The 18,505-nt window shown below is 41.2% G+C and overlaps 1 protein-coding gene across 22 annotated transcripts in view; it reads left to right on the forward strand.

Moving 5' to 3' along the window:
• Nucleotides 1-18,505, forward strand: part of adgrb2 (adhesion G protein-coupled receptor B2) — a 191,960-nt gene that overhangs the window by 137,012 nt on the left and 36,443 nt on the right. For all 22 annotated transcript variants that reach the window (XR_004213002.1, XR_004213003.1, XM_031854094.1 and 19 more), the window contains 6 exons: nt 1,686-1,812; nt 11,470-11,573; nt 11,951-12,053; nt 12,526-12,676; nt 15,484-15,553; nt 16,815-16,881. Coding sequence is in view for 20 of the 22 variants with exons in the window: in XM_031854094.1 (XP_031709954.1) it covers nt 1,686-1,812; nt 11,470-11,573; nt 11,951-12,053; nt 12,526-12,676; nt 15,484-15,553; nt 16,815-16,881 (622 nt within the window). In the remaining 2 variants the exon portion in view is untranslated. The remainder of the gene's footprint in view (nt 1-1,685; nt 1,813-11,469; nt 11,574-11,950; nt 12,054-12,525; nt 12,677-15,483; nt 15,554-16,814; nt 16,882-18,505) is intronic.

Consider the following 18,505-nt stretch of genomic DNA (forward strand, 5'->3'; position numbering starts at 1 on the left):
CAAAATAAAACCACAAACGTTGCAAGATTTATTTGTTTTATTATTCTTATAGGTTATAGCTTCATAGAAGAGTGGTTTATTGTTATCTTTTAATGTTAAACTATCTGTCTTTCTCTTATTACTCCAAAGGCAGGGTAACACATAAAATGTGTTACCCTGTGAAATGTGATACCATAAATACGATAAGCAACAAGCAAGTTTATAATTTCTTATGAAGTAAAACTGTCACTAAAGCCTTCCCTCGAGATGTAAACAGTGCTCAGACAATATTGCCAGTCAAAGCCCTTGTATTTTGTAATATGGTGAAGTCCATATAGGCAAGACTCATTTTTATTGTTATTTTACTGTTGAGGGTGCTCATTGCTATTGGCTTGAGATGAGGTAGTTATGTTCTCCATTAAAGCATTTGTGGTGAAACAACAGTGCACCGTGCTGTCTGTAATAGCATACCATTTCATATTTTCTGCTGTACAAGTCTTTCTATTTTCAGAAAAACAATATGATATAATATGTATGAAACAAAAGAAAATATTGTTTGTTTCCCAAAATATCAGGACCTCCCAAAAAAAATAACCTTTTTTATACTGTTATTAAGTAAGTATATCTGATTTATGTAGCCCCTGAAAGTTACTACATGTCATACATATTCAACAATCAAAGTGAAAAAAAGCCCCACATCTTTAGGTGTTTTTCATGAGAGTTAACTCTTAATCAGTTGCCAAACAAACCCCAAATGTCATCAGATTCTCATTCAAATGTTGCTAAATCCTAACTGGTACATGGTAGTAATTTACATCACATTTTCATAACTGAGCCAAAATTCCAAAACTGTTTTGGCAGAAAATAGTGTGTTCATGTAGGATCTCATTACTCATTGTAAGAATTTTATTCCTGCCTTATTGCCCATTGGTTATGGAGTTGGCCTCCTTTGCCCCATCAAGACACCTCAGCTGCTCTCCCACAATGTTTCCATCTGTCTCTGCTAGCTAGAATATAAGTATATCCAGGGTTAAACATAAGGTTAATGTGCAGAGTGATCTGCCATGGTAATTAGTTCAGGTGGAATCTTATTGATCGCCCGTCACATTCAACCTTGCATTGAGGGCAGTTAGAGGGAGGGGGGGGGGGGGGGGGGAATTCCGGGCACTCTCTTTCCCAGTAATGTGTCAAAGCAATTGACCATTTAGTGCAGAATAATCCCCATCCACCACTTAAGCCGCACTGGTCTTTGCTTACCGTTAGCTGATGCAACCCTTCTCATCCGTCCTCAATGCCTCAAGTTATTTAGAGTATTCCTCCAAGAAAGGGGAGATGGAACAGAAAGAAGAAAAGTAAGAACAAAGATGGGAAAGAAAGTGTTTAGGGTGCTAAACACGGAGATAACTCAAGAACAAGTATGGTGACATTGCCTTCTTATGCCAGCGGGGGAAAAGAGGCTGTCAGTTTGCATGAGTGGTGAGGACTGCGTATTAAACCTACAGAGTGAATGGGTGAACTCGGTGAACTTGATGGTCTAACTTTGAAACTTGCTGTCCCTCTTTCACCCTTCTTTGAGTTAGATCTTCCTACTGACGTGTTAAGTCACGTCAGTAGTCATTTCTTTTGAGTCTAACAGTCACTGTTTATGTCCCTTCTGCCATTCCCTCCCCAACCACCTCCCCTCCACCCCTTCTCCCCACCTCCAGGGAAGCTGGCGCAGAAAACTGGGGCACAGAAGGCTGCCAAACGCTCGCGTCAACCACTGTCCACACCAAATGCCTGTGCAGCAGGATTTCCACCTACGCCGTGATAGCGCAGCAAGCTAAAGACCCGGTGAGTCACCTATGCATATCCTGATGTAGTACTCTGTGGGACTTGGGGGCTAACAAGGCAACTACTACCAGGGGCCAGGTCAGGAAGATGATGAGATGGCTTTACTGTATGATACAAACAGGCTGCTAAAACTGTCATTTATTCTCTTTATATGGCTGTCTTACTTTATAACAAGCATCTTTCCTTACACCGCTGCCAAGAAAATGGGCACAGGCTGAACAGAGCCGTCAATGTTTAACACTGTCACAGTATAAGAAGCTGTTTTGATCAGTGTTCCCTTGCTTATCTTATTAGTATGTTGATCGGCAATCACACCACATTTTTACAACTTTTTTCTTTGCGTAAACTTAGTAAAGGTCAGGTTGTTCAGCGAGCTACTTCTATGCGATGGGAGAGAGAGAGGAGGCATCAAGAGGAAGACAGTTTTATTGTGTCTGTGTTTGATTGTGCCTGCAGTACTAAAAAACCTGCGCTTCTATAAATAGTTCAGGTGGCTCGCCGGGTGTGTTTGACATGATTAAAGAAGGCTTTTTAGCAGTTCAGGGTAATGTTTGTTCTGATACAGTGACCCTTCTCCTGTAGTTGCACTAATGGACATCCAAAAACCTGACAGCTTTTAGTTCACCTTCATCACAGCCACCCTCTTCCTCCACAATACCCTACTTCATTAATTGTATAACTGTACGCACCTAACTCAATTTATTATCTATACCCACTTTTTTGCTCCATTTTTTTCTTTTTAGCCATATTTGCCATTGATGTCTTCCCATCAGTTTCCCTCTCCTCCTCCTCCTCCCTTCACCCTGCTTGTTAACACTTTCAGTTGTTTTTCTCACTTCATGCCACAGCTCCTGAACCACTATGATCACAAAATGTTCCCTTTAGCTTTGGCTGTTAATTTGTCTCTAGGCTTGCTTGCACCTAATGCCCACGAGGATAGTGATTGCGTTAAATAACTAGAGGGCACTCGGAGAGCCATGCCCTATCTCGCATTTGCAATGAAAGTGAAAAATAATCAGTGCATCCGCTCCGTGATTCAGATCCACTCCAAACTTACATTTTGTCGTCCTTGGCCGCTGGTACACTCCTCAACCAGGTGTCATGAAAATCGGACCAGCACTCTTTCTGTAATACTGCTGACAAACAACGAAACAGAAAAGGCAGACTTGTGACAGGGAAAAATAAGAGAGAGAGAGAGAGAGAGAGAGAGAGATAGAGAGAGAGAGGAAGAGAGACAGAGATGCTCTAAGTAGTGATGCATTAACAACCAGTGTCCCAGAGACAAAGCTGATGGCTTATGTGAACATCTATTCCTTCGTAACCTTTTCATTGCATTCATATAGCATTCACTGGTGCAGTGCTTTTACCCTTTGCTCTTACTTTACTGTTAAGTCTGTCTTGGCCCTTAACATACACTCTGCATCAAATATGAAATGGTGTCTCCTCACTGTTAAGGTACATATAAAATAATTTGAAGAACTAAAATTGGATGTTTTGCACCACATATGCACTATAGGAGTCATAGTTAAGTTCACCTTGTGTTATTTGTATTTGCTTGTACAGCTTTATCAAAAAACACATTTTAACAATGTCTCTTTCTGAGACTTTCATGCCCATCCATGCCATGAAAGTTACCTAACTGTAACTGACTTAACATTTCCAGAAAAAAAATAATGGGACATTTCCTTCTAAAACCAAGGGTGGCAGAAATACAGTAGCTCCTCCAACTTCACAACTTTTTGTGATGATAGGGGCCGTTTTTTCTTCATATGGTTATTTTCATACAGCATTCTCTCTCTTTAAATTAATTTTGATCGGTCAAATACTTGAGTGGTCAGTGTGCAAAACATGCATACATCTTCTTCATCGTTCATCTTCCTGGTGTTGAGTCCAAAACAAATGGTATGTTTCACGAGGACTCGCAACAACTCAAAATGTTATACTCTTTCTAAATGTGATCAATAATCTCATAAAAGGGAGCATTGTAATTAATCCCTGTGAAACAGAATGTACTTAAGCAATGTCAAATAGGTCCCACAGTAGGGATATATTACTGGTCGCAGTTTATGGAGTTATCCGCTTCCTTGAACTTTTGCTTGGATTGTCATTTTATACAAACTTAGATCATTTTGTTGCACCTTGCTTGTGTCAACAGCAATACAGCTGAGCAGCTGACACTGATTGTACCTTTGAATTGTAGAGGCCAATGCTAAAGGTGCTGACTATACTTTTATATTGGATATAAACCTCCAATGTTCAGTTGGCTTGTAAACCGAGGGATCTCAATACCGTATTGTCGGAGTTATTATTTTATTTTGTTTGCCTCAGCCCCTGGACATTCCATAGCCTTTCTTTTTTTATTGAGTGTAAAGAGAGTCAGAATAAGGTGATGGCCTTCAGGGGAATGACTGCAGTTGTTCATTATTTTCTCCCTCAAAGCTTGAATTACTTCACAGGGGTCTGGAACCTATTACAGAACTAGGGGAGACATTAATTCCCATTATATGGAAAAGCACGATGGCTGTGACCTATGCTCTGTATGGGCCATTTCAGCCGCTATTTCTGGTTCCTATGACTCCTCCTTCAACTGAACAATATTGACTTCTGCCGTTTCCACAGCAAGCAAGGTCGGCCGTGTTTGGTAAAAGAGGGATAGGAGAGAAAACAAATTGACTTTTTTGTAATATCTGTGAAGAGCATGTTAGTCATTAGCGATTCACCATTCAGATCCCCATTACCCATGTGCTGAGGACCGGAAGGTATGGGTCAGTCTGTTTGTGTCTGTGGCTTCCAGTCAAGAGCTGTTGTGGCCAGCGTTCAGTGCACTTTGTTGCTTCAGGGTCCAACACAGTTTTTTAATCCACCGGACATTGGATTCTGTAAAGGGCGAGGGAGAGACCCAGTCACATCCACACATGCAAACACAGACAAGTATGGATGTTTGCACTTTTATACACCCTCGCACACAGCAAGCGTGCACAAAAATGTAGACACTCAAACACACACTCTATGCACTATGTTTTGTCCAGGCTGTGTGGCTGTTGGAGCACTGCTGAGTATCAGCAGCCCAGCTCTGACAGCTTATCCTGGGCCATGGCGCTAGGGACAAGGGGGGTTGAGGATTAACCTCCGTGTTTAATAGAAAAGGGAGGGAGGGAGGGAGGGGGAGAGAAAGAGATGGAGGGATTTAGAAGCAGCGCTGCCATTACAGGCAGTTTACAGTGGAGCGAGGGATAGCCAGTTAATCCTGTTTACTTTCTGTAGCCTCTGAGATTTCCGCGTTTGTAGCCTATACACATATTATGTGTGTGTATCCTGCTGTGTGTCTGTAGAGAGACCTTCACTATCAGACACAAGACAGAGGTTGTTACTTTGGGGAAACAGAGGAGAGAGAGGGAGAAAGAGGAGTTGATTGAGAGAGGTCACGAGGCCATACTATAAACCAAGCCACTTAATTCCCAAAATGACTGCAGTGGGAACACCAACCCTACGGATATGTCTGGACTCATTGCCTCAGCAGCACTATAGGGATCATGGGATTTGGAGTAGAAGGAGGTATTGGCTTTATAAAAGGCAGTTTAACATTTAGTGCCCCAAGTTAATCAAGTGAGTTATACATCTTCAGTTCAGTTTTGTCAGCATATATGACTGCTGTCCTGTGTTGTGTTGACATGGAAATGGACCAAAGTTTTCAGACGCGTCTCCCAAACTTGTTTTCATAGTTAGAGTTGGATTCATGGCTTGTGCTTGCCTAAGCAGGTAACCAGAAATGCGAGGGAGAAGGTCAGTCAGTCAAACAGCACCTGAGACCTTGATCCAGTCAGTGTGGATGAGTACACAAACACACACATACGCACACACACATTGGCTAGGAGGAGAGGGGGTGCCTTCTGTATTTCCATAACTCATTTTTAAAAGGCAATTACTGCAAATCAAAGCAAGAACAATATGTGAAGTGATCTCGGCCTCTGCTGTAAAAGATTGCTCACAGAGTCTTTTACATGCCAGGCTAACTGCTATTAGCTGAGATGATTGGGTCTACTCGAGTCTGTTTCCTCGCTGTCATTAGCACTCACCAGCAACTAATCAGAATGAAAATATCACACAGCTGAGTCTATTATTTCGAAAGGATGGTCAAAGTGCCTGATTTGACTGTGGAAGGACGACAGCGATGATTCAAGCGGCATAGGATGGCAGCTCATATTTTAAGTTATTATATAGCTTAACTGCAGATAGTGTTTAAAAAGACAACAAGCGCTGCCCTAGATGGAGCAAGACTACAAGGTTACAGTATGCAAATACCTTGCACTTGTCAACTGTAATTGAAAGATGAGGGTTGCTAAAATTTATGAGAGGCTCGTTGTGGAATTGCATTAGAATCTTTGGATCCCTCGTCGCATTAATTGAAGGTTAGTTAGTGACGAGGGAGATGATGAGAGAGTATACAGGTGAAATTATTTCGTTTTTCTCTGGCTGACGATGCTTAATGGCTGACCCCTGGAGTGATAGATTTGACCAGATGTATAATTACATCCTTAAAAACGTGTTGCTTTTGACACAAGATTCACTATTTCCAAGTACAAGAACAGTTTGGGCTTTTATTTTGATTTAGATACAGTATATTTTTTTATTTCCTTGTTTTGTGTAATACATTTTTTTCCTACAGCAGACAGTAGAGGGTGATATGTCCTTTTGGTGACCTCGTGATTAAAATTTGATCCGATTTGATCCGATTTGTGTAAACCAACAACACCTGTTATAGTGTATCTATGACCGGGCCAATATGGTTTTAAAGAAATAGTGTATCTTCCTACTGGCTTTAATTTAGAACTTTGCTTTGCATAAGGCCTATGTTTTGTAGCTGATTTTGCTTCAACAAGCAGTGCCAAACTCAAATGGTGTTTAAAAAATACCTGAGGAGAAGGCTAGCACTTGATATGATGACTTTGCATTTTAAGTCACTCTGTCAGCTCTCCAGGTTGTCAAACACTGACAGGAGACGTATGGTTTGTCTTCAGGCCGCTGAAGCCAGAGCCTGTCAAGTTAAACCCTTAAATGTCTGCTGAATTGATTCAGCATATCGCAGGTATTATTTACCTAGTGCCATGACAGCAAAACAGGGAACTGAATAGCAGGATCACTAGATTAGAAAGATGGGGAGTTTTCTGCAGTGGCACAATCTGCATGGGTGTGCGAGTGTGGTTGTATGCTTGTGCCTATGCCTGTATCTGCGTGGGACTGCTGAATTTTGAAATCTTTTCAAGAATTATTCAGCATTTAATTAGCATTTTCACAGCCTACTTAAATCATTAATCATGTGAGTCGTTAGTCACGTGACTCACGTGCAGTAGTCACCTAAATAGTACAATTAACGTGAATCATGATCTCACTAAGTGGTTTTCCCAACTTCCTATGAGTCTTTAGTCAGCACAGTTTATGTACACATCCAGCTAATATGGAGCAATCTTAGCGATCATTTGGCGTTCAGTTTCTGGCCACAAAATAAATCCAATATTCATTCTCCTTTTAGCTCTGTTATCCTCTCCACGAAATCCTTATGCAAATATCTGGCCTTTTAGCTGCTAAATAGGCCACTAGCCACTTGCTGGCCTTTTCTATGTGGTGTTTAGGGCTGGATAAGTAGCATACAACGAGACCCAAGTGTGTTTCTCTACAAACAGCTGCTTGATGATAGGGGAGAGTTAAAACCAAAACAATGAGCTGAAATGCTCCATGGAGCTGACAGGAACTCTATAGGCAGAGTGATATTTACCTGTTGGGTGTGTGGAGGAAATCCCTTCACTTAGACAATGTCATTTGAGCCACTGTCAATATGTAATCCAGTACTTTGGTTATAACCAAATATCAGCAAAACTAATGACATTGCCACCAACCTCAGCAGTGCTTGTTAAATGTTAATTAGCTAAATGTGCACGCTAAAAATATAAATTAAGCCGGGGAACATGATGAGCATTATCCCTGCTTAAAATCAGCCTGTTAGCATTGTCATTGTGAGGATGTTAGCATGCTGCCATTACCATTTAGCTCAAAGCACAGCCTCACAGAACAGCTAGCTGTTGTTTTAAGGATGACCACAATCCATCCCCTGAACACACACTACTTTACAAAGTAGTTTTAAGCTAACCAACCTAGCCTCCATTTGAATCGGTTTAATAATGGTCATTTTAGCTGTTTTCTGAGGCACTGATGAAAGGCCCTATTGCGCCTTTTTGGTGAGTTCCCAATAGAGTTTCTAAGAAAAATGTACCTACTGTAGGCCTACACACCACATCGCATGAATAGAGTGGCGATGAGTACACAAAGATACACACTTAATGCATGCTGTCAAATAGAGTATTCCAAGTGTTCTTACTCCTCATAAAATATGCATTTGCAGTACTACTTGGAAACAAGTGTGGTTTTCTGTAATCTCAGCATTGTAAATCTTCATGATCTCCTTGGAAGAGTTAATGGAAAATTAGTGTTGAGGAGAATTGGAGAGACCCACCCCACTGCTCAGGTGTGAGTAAGAGGTAAAGGCAGGGAGGATAGGGGGGAAGAAGGGGAGACACCGAGAGGGAGAGAAAGGGAAGGAGGATGGTGGGTAGCAGGATAGGTAGGAGTGGAGGGTAGAGGAGTGTCAGTGAGAGGAGATAAGTAGGTTAAACTTCCTGAGCTGAAAATAGCTATCTTCTCCATCACATGTTAGCCAAGCTGCCCAGGGGAGCCTGGCCGTATACAGCAGAGCCTCAGCACACTCTTTCTAATCTGTGCTCTCTCTGTGTGCTTTTCTATTCTCTTACACACGCACACACACACACACACACACACACACACACCCACAAAACACATCCACTACCCCTTCCAACTGCAACATAATACAACTATATTTAGAGCAGGGCATTTGTGTGACACTGAAGCCTCAGGCCTGCTGTGTTGTATTTTTGTGTCTGTTTGTGTGTCCGTTTCGTCTTTTTTTTTATTTCCTCGTTTGTAGCATCCTTCTACATTATGAAATGAGATGCTTAATCTCATCACACACACACACGCGTTACCTTACCACACCAATTAAGAACACTTTGTTCAGAACACTGAACAAGCTGAGGGACAATTTGTGGAAGTATATTGCGTAAATTACAAGTACAAATGCAATTTATTCTGTTACTTGCCTCTAAGCGGCTAATTTCAGACAAACGAAAGGAGACTGAAGAAAGGGAAGGAAATTCAATAGAGGCGTGTCTGTGTGTGCGTGTGTGTGCGTGTGTATGTGTGTCTGTGTGTGTGTGTGTAAGCATGTGTGTGCGTGCGTGCTTGCTTGTCATTTCTCATGCATCCTGTATGTTTGATCTGTCAGAACACAAAAAAAAGCCTGCATATCCTTTGACCTTCCTCTCGACATAATATCAAACATCATACCCCTCTTTCTCTTTTTTTGTGGGTCTCTCCTTTCTTATTAGGTGGTTTTGATTATGTTTCACCTCCATTCTCCTCCTAGTGTCTTTGTGTGTGCACACCATATTGGTATTCCATCCTATTTCACTTTCCTCTGGAGAAATTGGCTTCCTTTGATGAGCCAGGGAAAACCACTAAAAGAGTCGCTTTGACTCCCTCATTTTTATTTTCTCTCTATTTGTCCCTCCTACAACTCTTTGCTTTCTCTTAGTGGTTCTCAACTCTTCCCACTTCATCTCTCTCTGAATATCTCTCCTCCTTTTCAGTATGCATTCTTTATTCCTTTCTAAAGTCCTCCCCCTTGCTTTCCTCCTCTGCCTTCGGCTCATCTTGAATAGACACACAACCACATTCATGCAGCTCAAACATTGACTATCAATTACTTGACACATCTGCCTAGATGTGCCTTTGTGTTTGAGTATGTACTTTATTTGCTTTAAAAGACACCTTGTGCAGTGTCTGTGTACTGTGATACATCTTTGGGATGAAAGGGAAGGCTAGACACCCTAGGAGGTAAATTGAGGTAAATTGAGAACTTAAAAGCAGGGCAAACATTAAGCCCATTTGGGACACGGCGGGGTGCATGCTCTCCATGCAGCTTCATTTGTCTGCTCCTCATCCTTTCAAAGGCACACCTTGGGAGAGAGGCAAAGCGGAGGTCTGCTGTACATCATGACCTAAATCTCTCAATTATGCGCTATAGTTGAGTGCTTTTAGCCTTGTGCATCTGAAATTATACAACGGATGTAAATAGGTGCCACGTGGGAGTCTACTGTACATTCTCTACCTCGGCAAATGGTTGGCCACCTGAATAAATCTGTATGTCTAAGAGTGAATAAAAGTAATTTGAAACTATAATTATAATTACTTAGGTAATGCTTAAAAAGTTGCATAGGTATAATCAAAGTGGTCTAGATGCTTCCAACAAACAGTAACTTTTACATTAATGTAATTATGTGTTATTATCCAGCTCCATCTAACACGTAATTGCATTTAATTGTCAGGTACAATGCAATTATAAGGGGCTAGCAAAGGGATTACAACTAAGGAAGAACATCAGTTAATTGATACTGTAACTGCAAAGCAGTAATTACTATAATCTATAAGGACAAATAATCTAACAGGAATTATTACAATTCATTGTTACTCTCCCTACACATTAATCCATGTAACTGTCTATCTATCTAGCTAATGGCTCTTATACCCTTTTTCACTGTAACCCAGTGTATGATACTGGATATAACAGTAAGTATTCATGCAGTTTTGCAAGTATGAGGAGCAGAATTACTGTCTTAGTTAAAGGTCTGTAGCGGTGTTGCTGTAAGCCAATAGTAACCCTATATTAACCATATAGTTACCGTAGATACACCTGTACTATCATAGCAATGCAGAGCACTGTTTCGTCCATGTAAAGGACCATGATACAGGGTTGCACAGCCAGGGTAAAGACACAGTTCTAGTCTTGTGTTCCCATATTAATTGTTCTTCAGTTATGTAATGGTATATGCTTTAAAACAAAAACTTCAATATTTTATTAAAACACTCTCTTTTCTCTAACTGTCAAATGTTACAAAGTATTTTTGTCAGGCGGCAAGCTGTGAGTCTGAAATTGAAGCCAATGCAGAAGTGCCTTAAACTTGTATTCTTTCTATGAGCCATCAGGGGGGCGGCTCCTCTCGTTGCAAAAGTAGTCTGATTGTCTATCTATGAGAAGTCTACGAGAAAATGACCCTATTTCTCATTCGATTTATTCTCTCAGTAATCATTGTAAACATGAGTTTATGTTCTCAATAACTACTTGTAAGTCGTCTTCAATGAAGCAGGATGTTAATTTAGTGGAACTAGCTAAACCTACCCATCAGCTACCCATCATCAAGCTGCAACTAGTGTATTAAAGTAGCAGATCAATATTATAGTTGGAGGTGTGTGCTTGGATATCACACATTTTGAGTGCAAACCTGACAGATTTCTCTTGGAACTAACCCCACACATATTCCTTTTCACTTGTAAATGTGTCACATGACAGAACCTGAGGAGGCTGTAACTGCCATTTCACTGTGACTCAAAATGACCAATGTAGTTATTTGGTATAATAAAAGCAAGCAAGGGACATGTGTGGGATAGTACTGTATCTTGCAGAAATAATTAACTATCAATTTCCCTTGTCTATTTCCCACCTTTTCCATTCCCTTTCACTCTCCTCAGGAAATGGGTCCTACCAGCATGCCCTCTGTGCCCCTCATGGTGGGCTGCGGGGTTTCCTGCAGCGCTCTTCTCATCCTGCTGCTAATCTACGCTGCCTTCTGGAGGTATATGTGCACGAACGTGTATTGATGGTGTTGTGTCACTATACTCACACATTCCTTGTACAGACAATAGGGATTTCTCTCACTATCCCGGCTCCAACAGCACCAATACATAAGAATTGCAGTTTGTGTGTGTCCTCTGCCATGCCAAAACTCCAATGAGGCCTAATAAGGAACAAATGGTTCAACTACAGCAGGGGGGGTGGTGATTAGTGTTCGGTGGCACACATGACAGATGGTAAAATCAAGCTAATGACTCTGTACAATGTCCAAAAGGATACTGTTCAGTCTGTCAATCTGTCATTAATAACTATCTCGTACGTCTGCCCTCTCTCTCTCTCTCTCTCTCTCTCTCTCTCTCTCTCCCCTCTGCTCTGTAGGTACATACGTTCGGAGAGATCGATCATCTTGGTGAATTTTTGCCTCTCCATTTTGGCCTCCAACTTATTGATTTTGGTGGGACAATCTCAAACGCTTAGCAAGGTAAGGCACTGTGCACAGAACAACACAGGGACAAAAAAAATCCATTCCCAGACATAGCAACTTCTACCAGAAACCATAGTCAACGCATTTATGATCCCAGTAAAAGTGCTCTTGACCAAGCCTTTTACAATGCCTAGAAACAAAAAGTGTAGACAAGGTTCACACAGCTGAGTTCTCAAAGTGGCAGACTGACTTGGCACACAGTACTCTGACTAAGCAGGACTGCACTGTGTAGTGGTCGAGTATCGATCTCTATGAGTAACACTGCAGAGCCAGGTTGAACTCCTGTTCTTCTGAACAAAATTGATCAGACTCCTTTTTTCTTTTTATCCTCTTTCTTTTGTGGAGGTGTCATTCTACTCTGCTATAGAACCCTAAGAGATGATTCATGATGACACCTCTTACAAAACTACCATGTTTTATTTCTTTGTAAAACGCCTCTCTGTCTCCCTGACTTTCTTTTTCTATTTAGGGTCTATGTACTGTGACTGCCGCCTTCCTGCATTTCTTCTTCTTGGCATCCTTCTGCTGGGTGCTGACAGAGGCGTGGCAGTCCTATCTGGCCGTCATTGGCAAAATGAGGTCACGACTCATTCGCAAGCGTTTTCTGTGCCTCGGCTGGGGTGAGCACTTTGGTCTTCATTTGATGCTGAAAATTGTGATACATGAAATCATACAGTAGTTACCCTGTTTCAAGGCTTACTTTTTATATTGAGAAAATTACTATACCTTTTATATGCATCCTTGAGAATATTGAGTGCGCACATTCATTGTCTGAGGTACTTATGATGCCTTTCATTTACAACGGAAATCTGAATTAAGAACTGGGAATAATGTCATACCTAAGTTGAGTGCGTTCCAGTTCACAAGTTGTAAAACGTAATGGAGTTTGCTCCAGCCAGGTTAGCTATTATTACCAATACTAGTTGATAACGACACATTATTGCGGTATTGTGCAGTATTGTGGTATTGTTGGATGGTGTTGTATGTATGGCTGATTTTATGAGACACAAGTAAGACAATAAGCAGCATATTACTATTATTTCCACCTGGTTCAAATCCAATGCAGCATTATCCATAGTCTGTGTATTACCTACTGTAGATGCCGTTTGGAACAACCCCCCCCCCCCCCCCAGTTTGGGGAAATGGGCAGGAGTGCTGACACAAGAGCAAAGCAATATACTGCTGATACTAAAAGACAGGCCCATGTAAAGAAAACTATATATCTTTAAGTGTACGCTTTATTTTGAATATTTTCACCGCTTTATTTTGCCTTCAGACAGACATTTCCGACAGGGAACTGAATATGATCCATTCACTCTTCAAAGTCGGAATTTATTCTAAATATAGGGTACAATAAAACTACTTCTTCTTCGTACTGCTAGATGGCTAAAACGCTTTTCCACAACAGAACGTTACTTTGCTCCTGTGCTGGGACTCCTGTCTACTTCTCTAAACTAATAGCGTGCCGGCCACCATCTACTGTAGATAATACGCTGATTATTAATAAGTGCCTCATACAACCCTACTTCAAAACATCTGCACTATACCTTTAAGTTTGTTTTGCAACAGCCTTCATTAAGTATTAGCATATACAGCTTGCCAGTACATTTGGGGTTAATGGCTTGAACTTTTTTAGTAACTGCATTTTGAAAGACACTATTCAGTATGATGGTGGCGTCCGCTGAAACACGTAGGTGCTGTTGTAAGTGTCTGCCGTTGCTGTTACTGGAAATATGAACTCTTTGCGTGACAGAGAATTTTCAGCATAGCAAATGAAGAAGCTTTCATGAATTGAATGCTGATTGTTGTGTGACCGGTATTTGTGACGGAAGGCAGGAAGACTTTTTTTTATTTTTTTTTATATGAAAGTGTTGGCTGCATTATGCTGAATAACCTTCATTTGCGCTATTCCCATTCACTTAGCTGGTATTTGCTTCTTCAAGGACTCAATTTCCTGAAAGACATTTATGACAGTTTCTAATATAATCGTACTAATCATGGCCAAAGCTAGAAGTGAATTTTTACGTGCATACACTCACAAAGGGTCACAGTATACACTCAGAATAAACATAATCCCACTCCTTCCAGTTTAACGTCTCCTCTGTTCCATTCACCCTCCATGTCACTTTATTATGCTGTACTCGTAATAGGCACCACTGATGTTCGAGGATAATCAAAACAGATGATAACATCTGTATAACACTGGCCAGATGTTTTGAGATATAGCCTTGGAAATTACAAGCACAACCTCTAACACCACCGCCACACACACACACACACATAGGCTGTTCATTTCTCTTGATATTGATCCCACCAATCTAATCTGCCAAGTCATCGATGCCCTTATCTGATACAGAGGAGGGAGAATGTATAGATTGTTGTACAGTCACAGATAGAGAGAGATACTGACAGTGTGTGTATGTGTGTGTGGTGGCACGAAGTGGCAGCTATATCATTCTTTGCCACACTTGCAAATGCACATGAAATGCATGAAACAGTCTAGCAGAGTGAAGGGGATCAAACAGCTTATCCTCCTCACGTCCGTTTCTCCCCAAATTATGTGATTGAAATCAGTCGCCATGGAAACAGGAGATTTGGGGTGTGCCTGGAGCTGTGTGAGATTAGCAGGAGATGTATGTGTACTGTACAGGTCCGTGTTTACCGTATTATACATCAGCAAACGCTAGATGGATGTTGTCTAATTTAAATTTTGCGCATTGCTGGTTAGTGGACCAGCCTGGCTCACCACCATCTTATTTGTTAATGTTAATGTGACTTTTTCTAATTGCTTTTCATTTGCAGCCATAATCACAGCTTTGTTAATTACTTGAACATTTCAGAGCCAAGCTCATTACGGAGCCCAGCATATTTCCTTCTTTTTCTGGCACGTACTCTGTGACATTCAGTCTCACTCTCTTTCCCAACACACACACACACACACCGACCCTGCTTGATTTAGCTAATTAATGCACAAATGATTGACCACTCCTAGCTATACCTCACATTTTATGCACTCCCTTATAGTCTCAAAGGCCCACATTCGCAGTGTTACTCGCTCACAGACATGATGCATGCGTGGCTCACCTATGGCAGTGTTAATGTACATAAGAAATGCTAAATCAAAGCTTCCATCCCTGCAGTGAACTGGGATCTAAGCCCAGTTTTCATGCCTCCAGCTGGACCTGTGTGTCAGGGAGTACATGCAGCGCACTTTGGCTCACCTACAGAGCAGCAAGTCGGTTTCAATCACATATGCACACGTTACAGGCTATTGCATGGCTTCTTAACTTTTGAATAGGAAGAGCCATATGGAGTGGTTCACAGTAGAGAATCTTATTTGGCCGACATGCTTCATCGTCCCCATTAAGGCTTCCTTTTATCCTTCGTCTCACCCTTTTGATCTTTCCCTCTCTCTCTGTTTCTGCAGGTCTTCCAGCTCTAGTCGTAGCAGTGTCGGTGGGTTTCACCAGAGCGAGAGGTTACGGCACAGCAAGCTAGTGAGTACCACTCTCCGACCCCCTGCACGGTCCCTTACACCAGTCATGACTGGATTTAAATAGAATTACTCAGTATCAGCACAGTGCCATCCGTTGCCCTTACAACCAACCATTCCAAGCATAGTGTTTTTTGCTGTTCAAAATACTGTATCCTCCTTTTTCCACCTGCCGGCGTCAAGCTAAGCTTTATTTCGTAAACTCGTATTTTTATATTTTTTGAATTACTCACCAGAGGTGGTTATTGATTCAGCGGAGGCTCTGCTATAAGCAGCTGAATGCACAAAGTCTGCCTGTATTTTTCACACTGTTTGTATCAACGAAACAGTCCATCCAGCTATCCATCCGATTTCTATAAATGCTTATTGTCACAGGGGGAATGAAACTTCTCTCAGTGTGCATCAACACATCTTAGTTGCTCATTTAATATGAAAACGACAGTGTTGTTTATGCATCGTCAAGATTATATTGAAGAAACACACATTCAAGCCCCAAAAACTATATTTAAAATCTCCCTAATTTAATCATGACTAAATAAGTCTAAATTTAAATATTGATCAACATCAATCTAATCTGTCTCTTCAGAACTAGACAAAACTAGTAATAAAAACAACAACCCCAGAATTGTCGAGACTTTTTATTCAAATAATGCTAAATTACGATAGTGCAAGGAAATATGTGACATCGCCTTCTTCCAAGTGAGCCACTTTAAAGCATTTAAAAACACAATCATTGACAATTACTGTTAGGCTTAATGTTAAACAAGATATGCCAACAAAGAGCTCTGATACCCAGTCAATGGTGTAATTGATTCAATGGAAACATCCTAAAAGATGTTTACAACATTGTCCCCTCTTACTTTACTCAACATCTCATTAATAATAGCACAGCATATTAGCTTTTAGGCCTTTTTATTGAGCTGCAATTAAGACAACAGCAGGGTTTCAGTATGCTCTGATGACATCACTGGAGGACACATTTAAACTCGCATCAAATTTAATTCCACAAGAGCATTTACAGTTTGGGGATATGTTTTAGGTAATGTACATAATACGTTTTCTTCGCACTGAGGGCAATATTTATATTTAATCAAGCACTTACCCAGCCATAGAAATGAAATCCCTCACTTAGGAAATTCAAGATCCTTAATTGGTTGTGTACTTGTTGTACTGAAGTGCTTGGCACTCACAACAAGTGGAATGTTAAGACCTGAATGTAATTTTGTGCTCAAAATACTTCTTTTTTTTTTTTTGTTTTTCTATAGTTGCTGGTTGTCCTTGGAGGGCGGTCTGCTTTATGCCTTCGTTGGGCCTGCTGCTGTCATTGTATTGGTGAGTCTGTCCAACATACTCTCTCAAAGAGATCATAATATAATTCTACAAATATTTTTTGAAGTTAGCCTCCAAGCTAAGAGCTTTACAGCAGCCGCAGCTGACCTCATGAGGACGTGTCCTTCTCCTTTCACTCCCCCGTGCGCATGTGAGCATATAGATGCACCCGGAGTGTCCCCGACAAAATGATGAGATGAGCACTTTGATCCTTGAGTTTAAAAATATCAGCTCAAAAACACTGAAATATATTCCAGCAGACAAGAGCTTCCTGGCTATGCAACACTAGCACAGCGGCCAGATTTCTCCCTCGTTCATGTACTTTCAAAGTATGAATCATTTTACCCAATGTATTTAAGGCTAAATAATTTTTTTCAGACATGAATATGTGACTTACAGTGTGCACCACAATCACAATAATGTGCCATTTGTTTGCTTTTGCCAATTGGTATAAAACAGACATTTAGTATACAATAACATATAGCTTTATATTGTTCTGCAGCAAAATTGAGTGCATTGATTGCATCTCAGTGGCGTTTTAATCATCTGTTGTGTGCTGCTGTTTGCGGGAGCTTCTAGGAGGCTAATTTCTGTGAAATGAATCCCTGGGTGGATATTTCCAGCACTAAGCTTAATAAATCTGGATGGGGTACTAAACTTTATTTTGGTTATTGCCGCCGCTGCTGCTGTTGTTGTTGTCTTTCTGCTCATGCGTTAGTTCTCCTTGTTGCTCGTACACTCACTGCGTAGCACATGTCAGAACGGAAGCATGGATCAGACAGCGTCACAGGTGTGCAGAGTGATATTCATTTTCTTGAAGTGAATTCCTGACAAGAGAGCGACAGTTTGACAGTTTGGGACACGAGGGAATGCAGGATTATATAGTGCTGAATATTCATGATTATGATAATGTGGTGGCTTCCAATACTACTATTATTTAAAGGTTACATAGTCAGAAAGCACAGGAAAACCTGCACATTCAGACTCACTATTCTTTACACACAAGGTTGGTGCTTAATCTGACGAAAATCCATTGTACATACATTAATAATAGTAAAACTAACCCATTATAATATTAGAATGGTTAGGCGTTTGGTGTGTCTACGTTTAAGAGCTCAAAGGTTAAAGACATCTTGTAAAATCAAAGGACAGTTATCCATACGTTGTACATCAGATTCTGGTGTTCCTTGGAATGATTCCAACCTCCCACCACCTCCACAATGTCGATTTACACTCCACACCCCAGCTGCTATGTCCTGTAACGGTCCCCGGGCCCCCGGTGTTGTTGCTGGGACCCCACTCTAACAAACATCTGTAATGAGAGTGAGGCATCGGGCAGAGAAACACAGACCTTCCCACAGGACTTTTCTCTAATTAATCAACCTGGCCCTGGGCAAATAGCAGCGCAGGATGATGCCGACTCACAATGCTGGGGCCGGACATGACTGGCATGACAATAGTGCTGTTGCAATCTGGAACATCGTAGGTAGTTGTCAGCAGCAACACACACATGAGGGGGAAGGGGATCAGAGAGAGACAGAGGGAGAGAAAGAAAGAGAGAGAGAGAGCGAGAGAAAGAAAGAGAGAGAGAGAGAGAGAGAGAGAGAGAGAGAGAGAGAGAGAGAGA

This window comes from Anarrhichthys ocellatus, unplaced genomic scaffold (genome assembly GCF_004355925.1).
Source record: "Anarrhichthys ocellatus isolate YVR2014 unplaced genomic scaffold, GSC_Weel_1.0 scaffold14, whole genome shotgun sequence".
NCBI lineage: Eukaryota > Metazoa > Chordata > Actinopteri > Perciformes > Anarhichadidae > Anarrhichthys > Anarrhichthys ocellatus.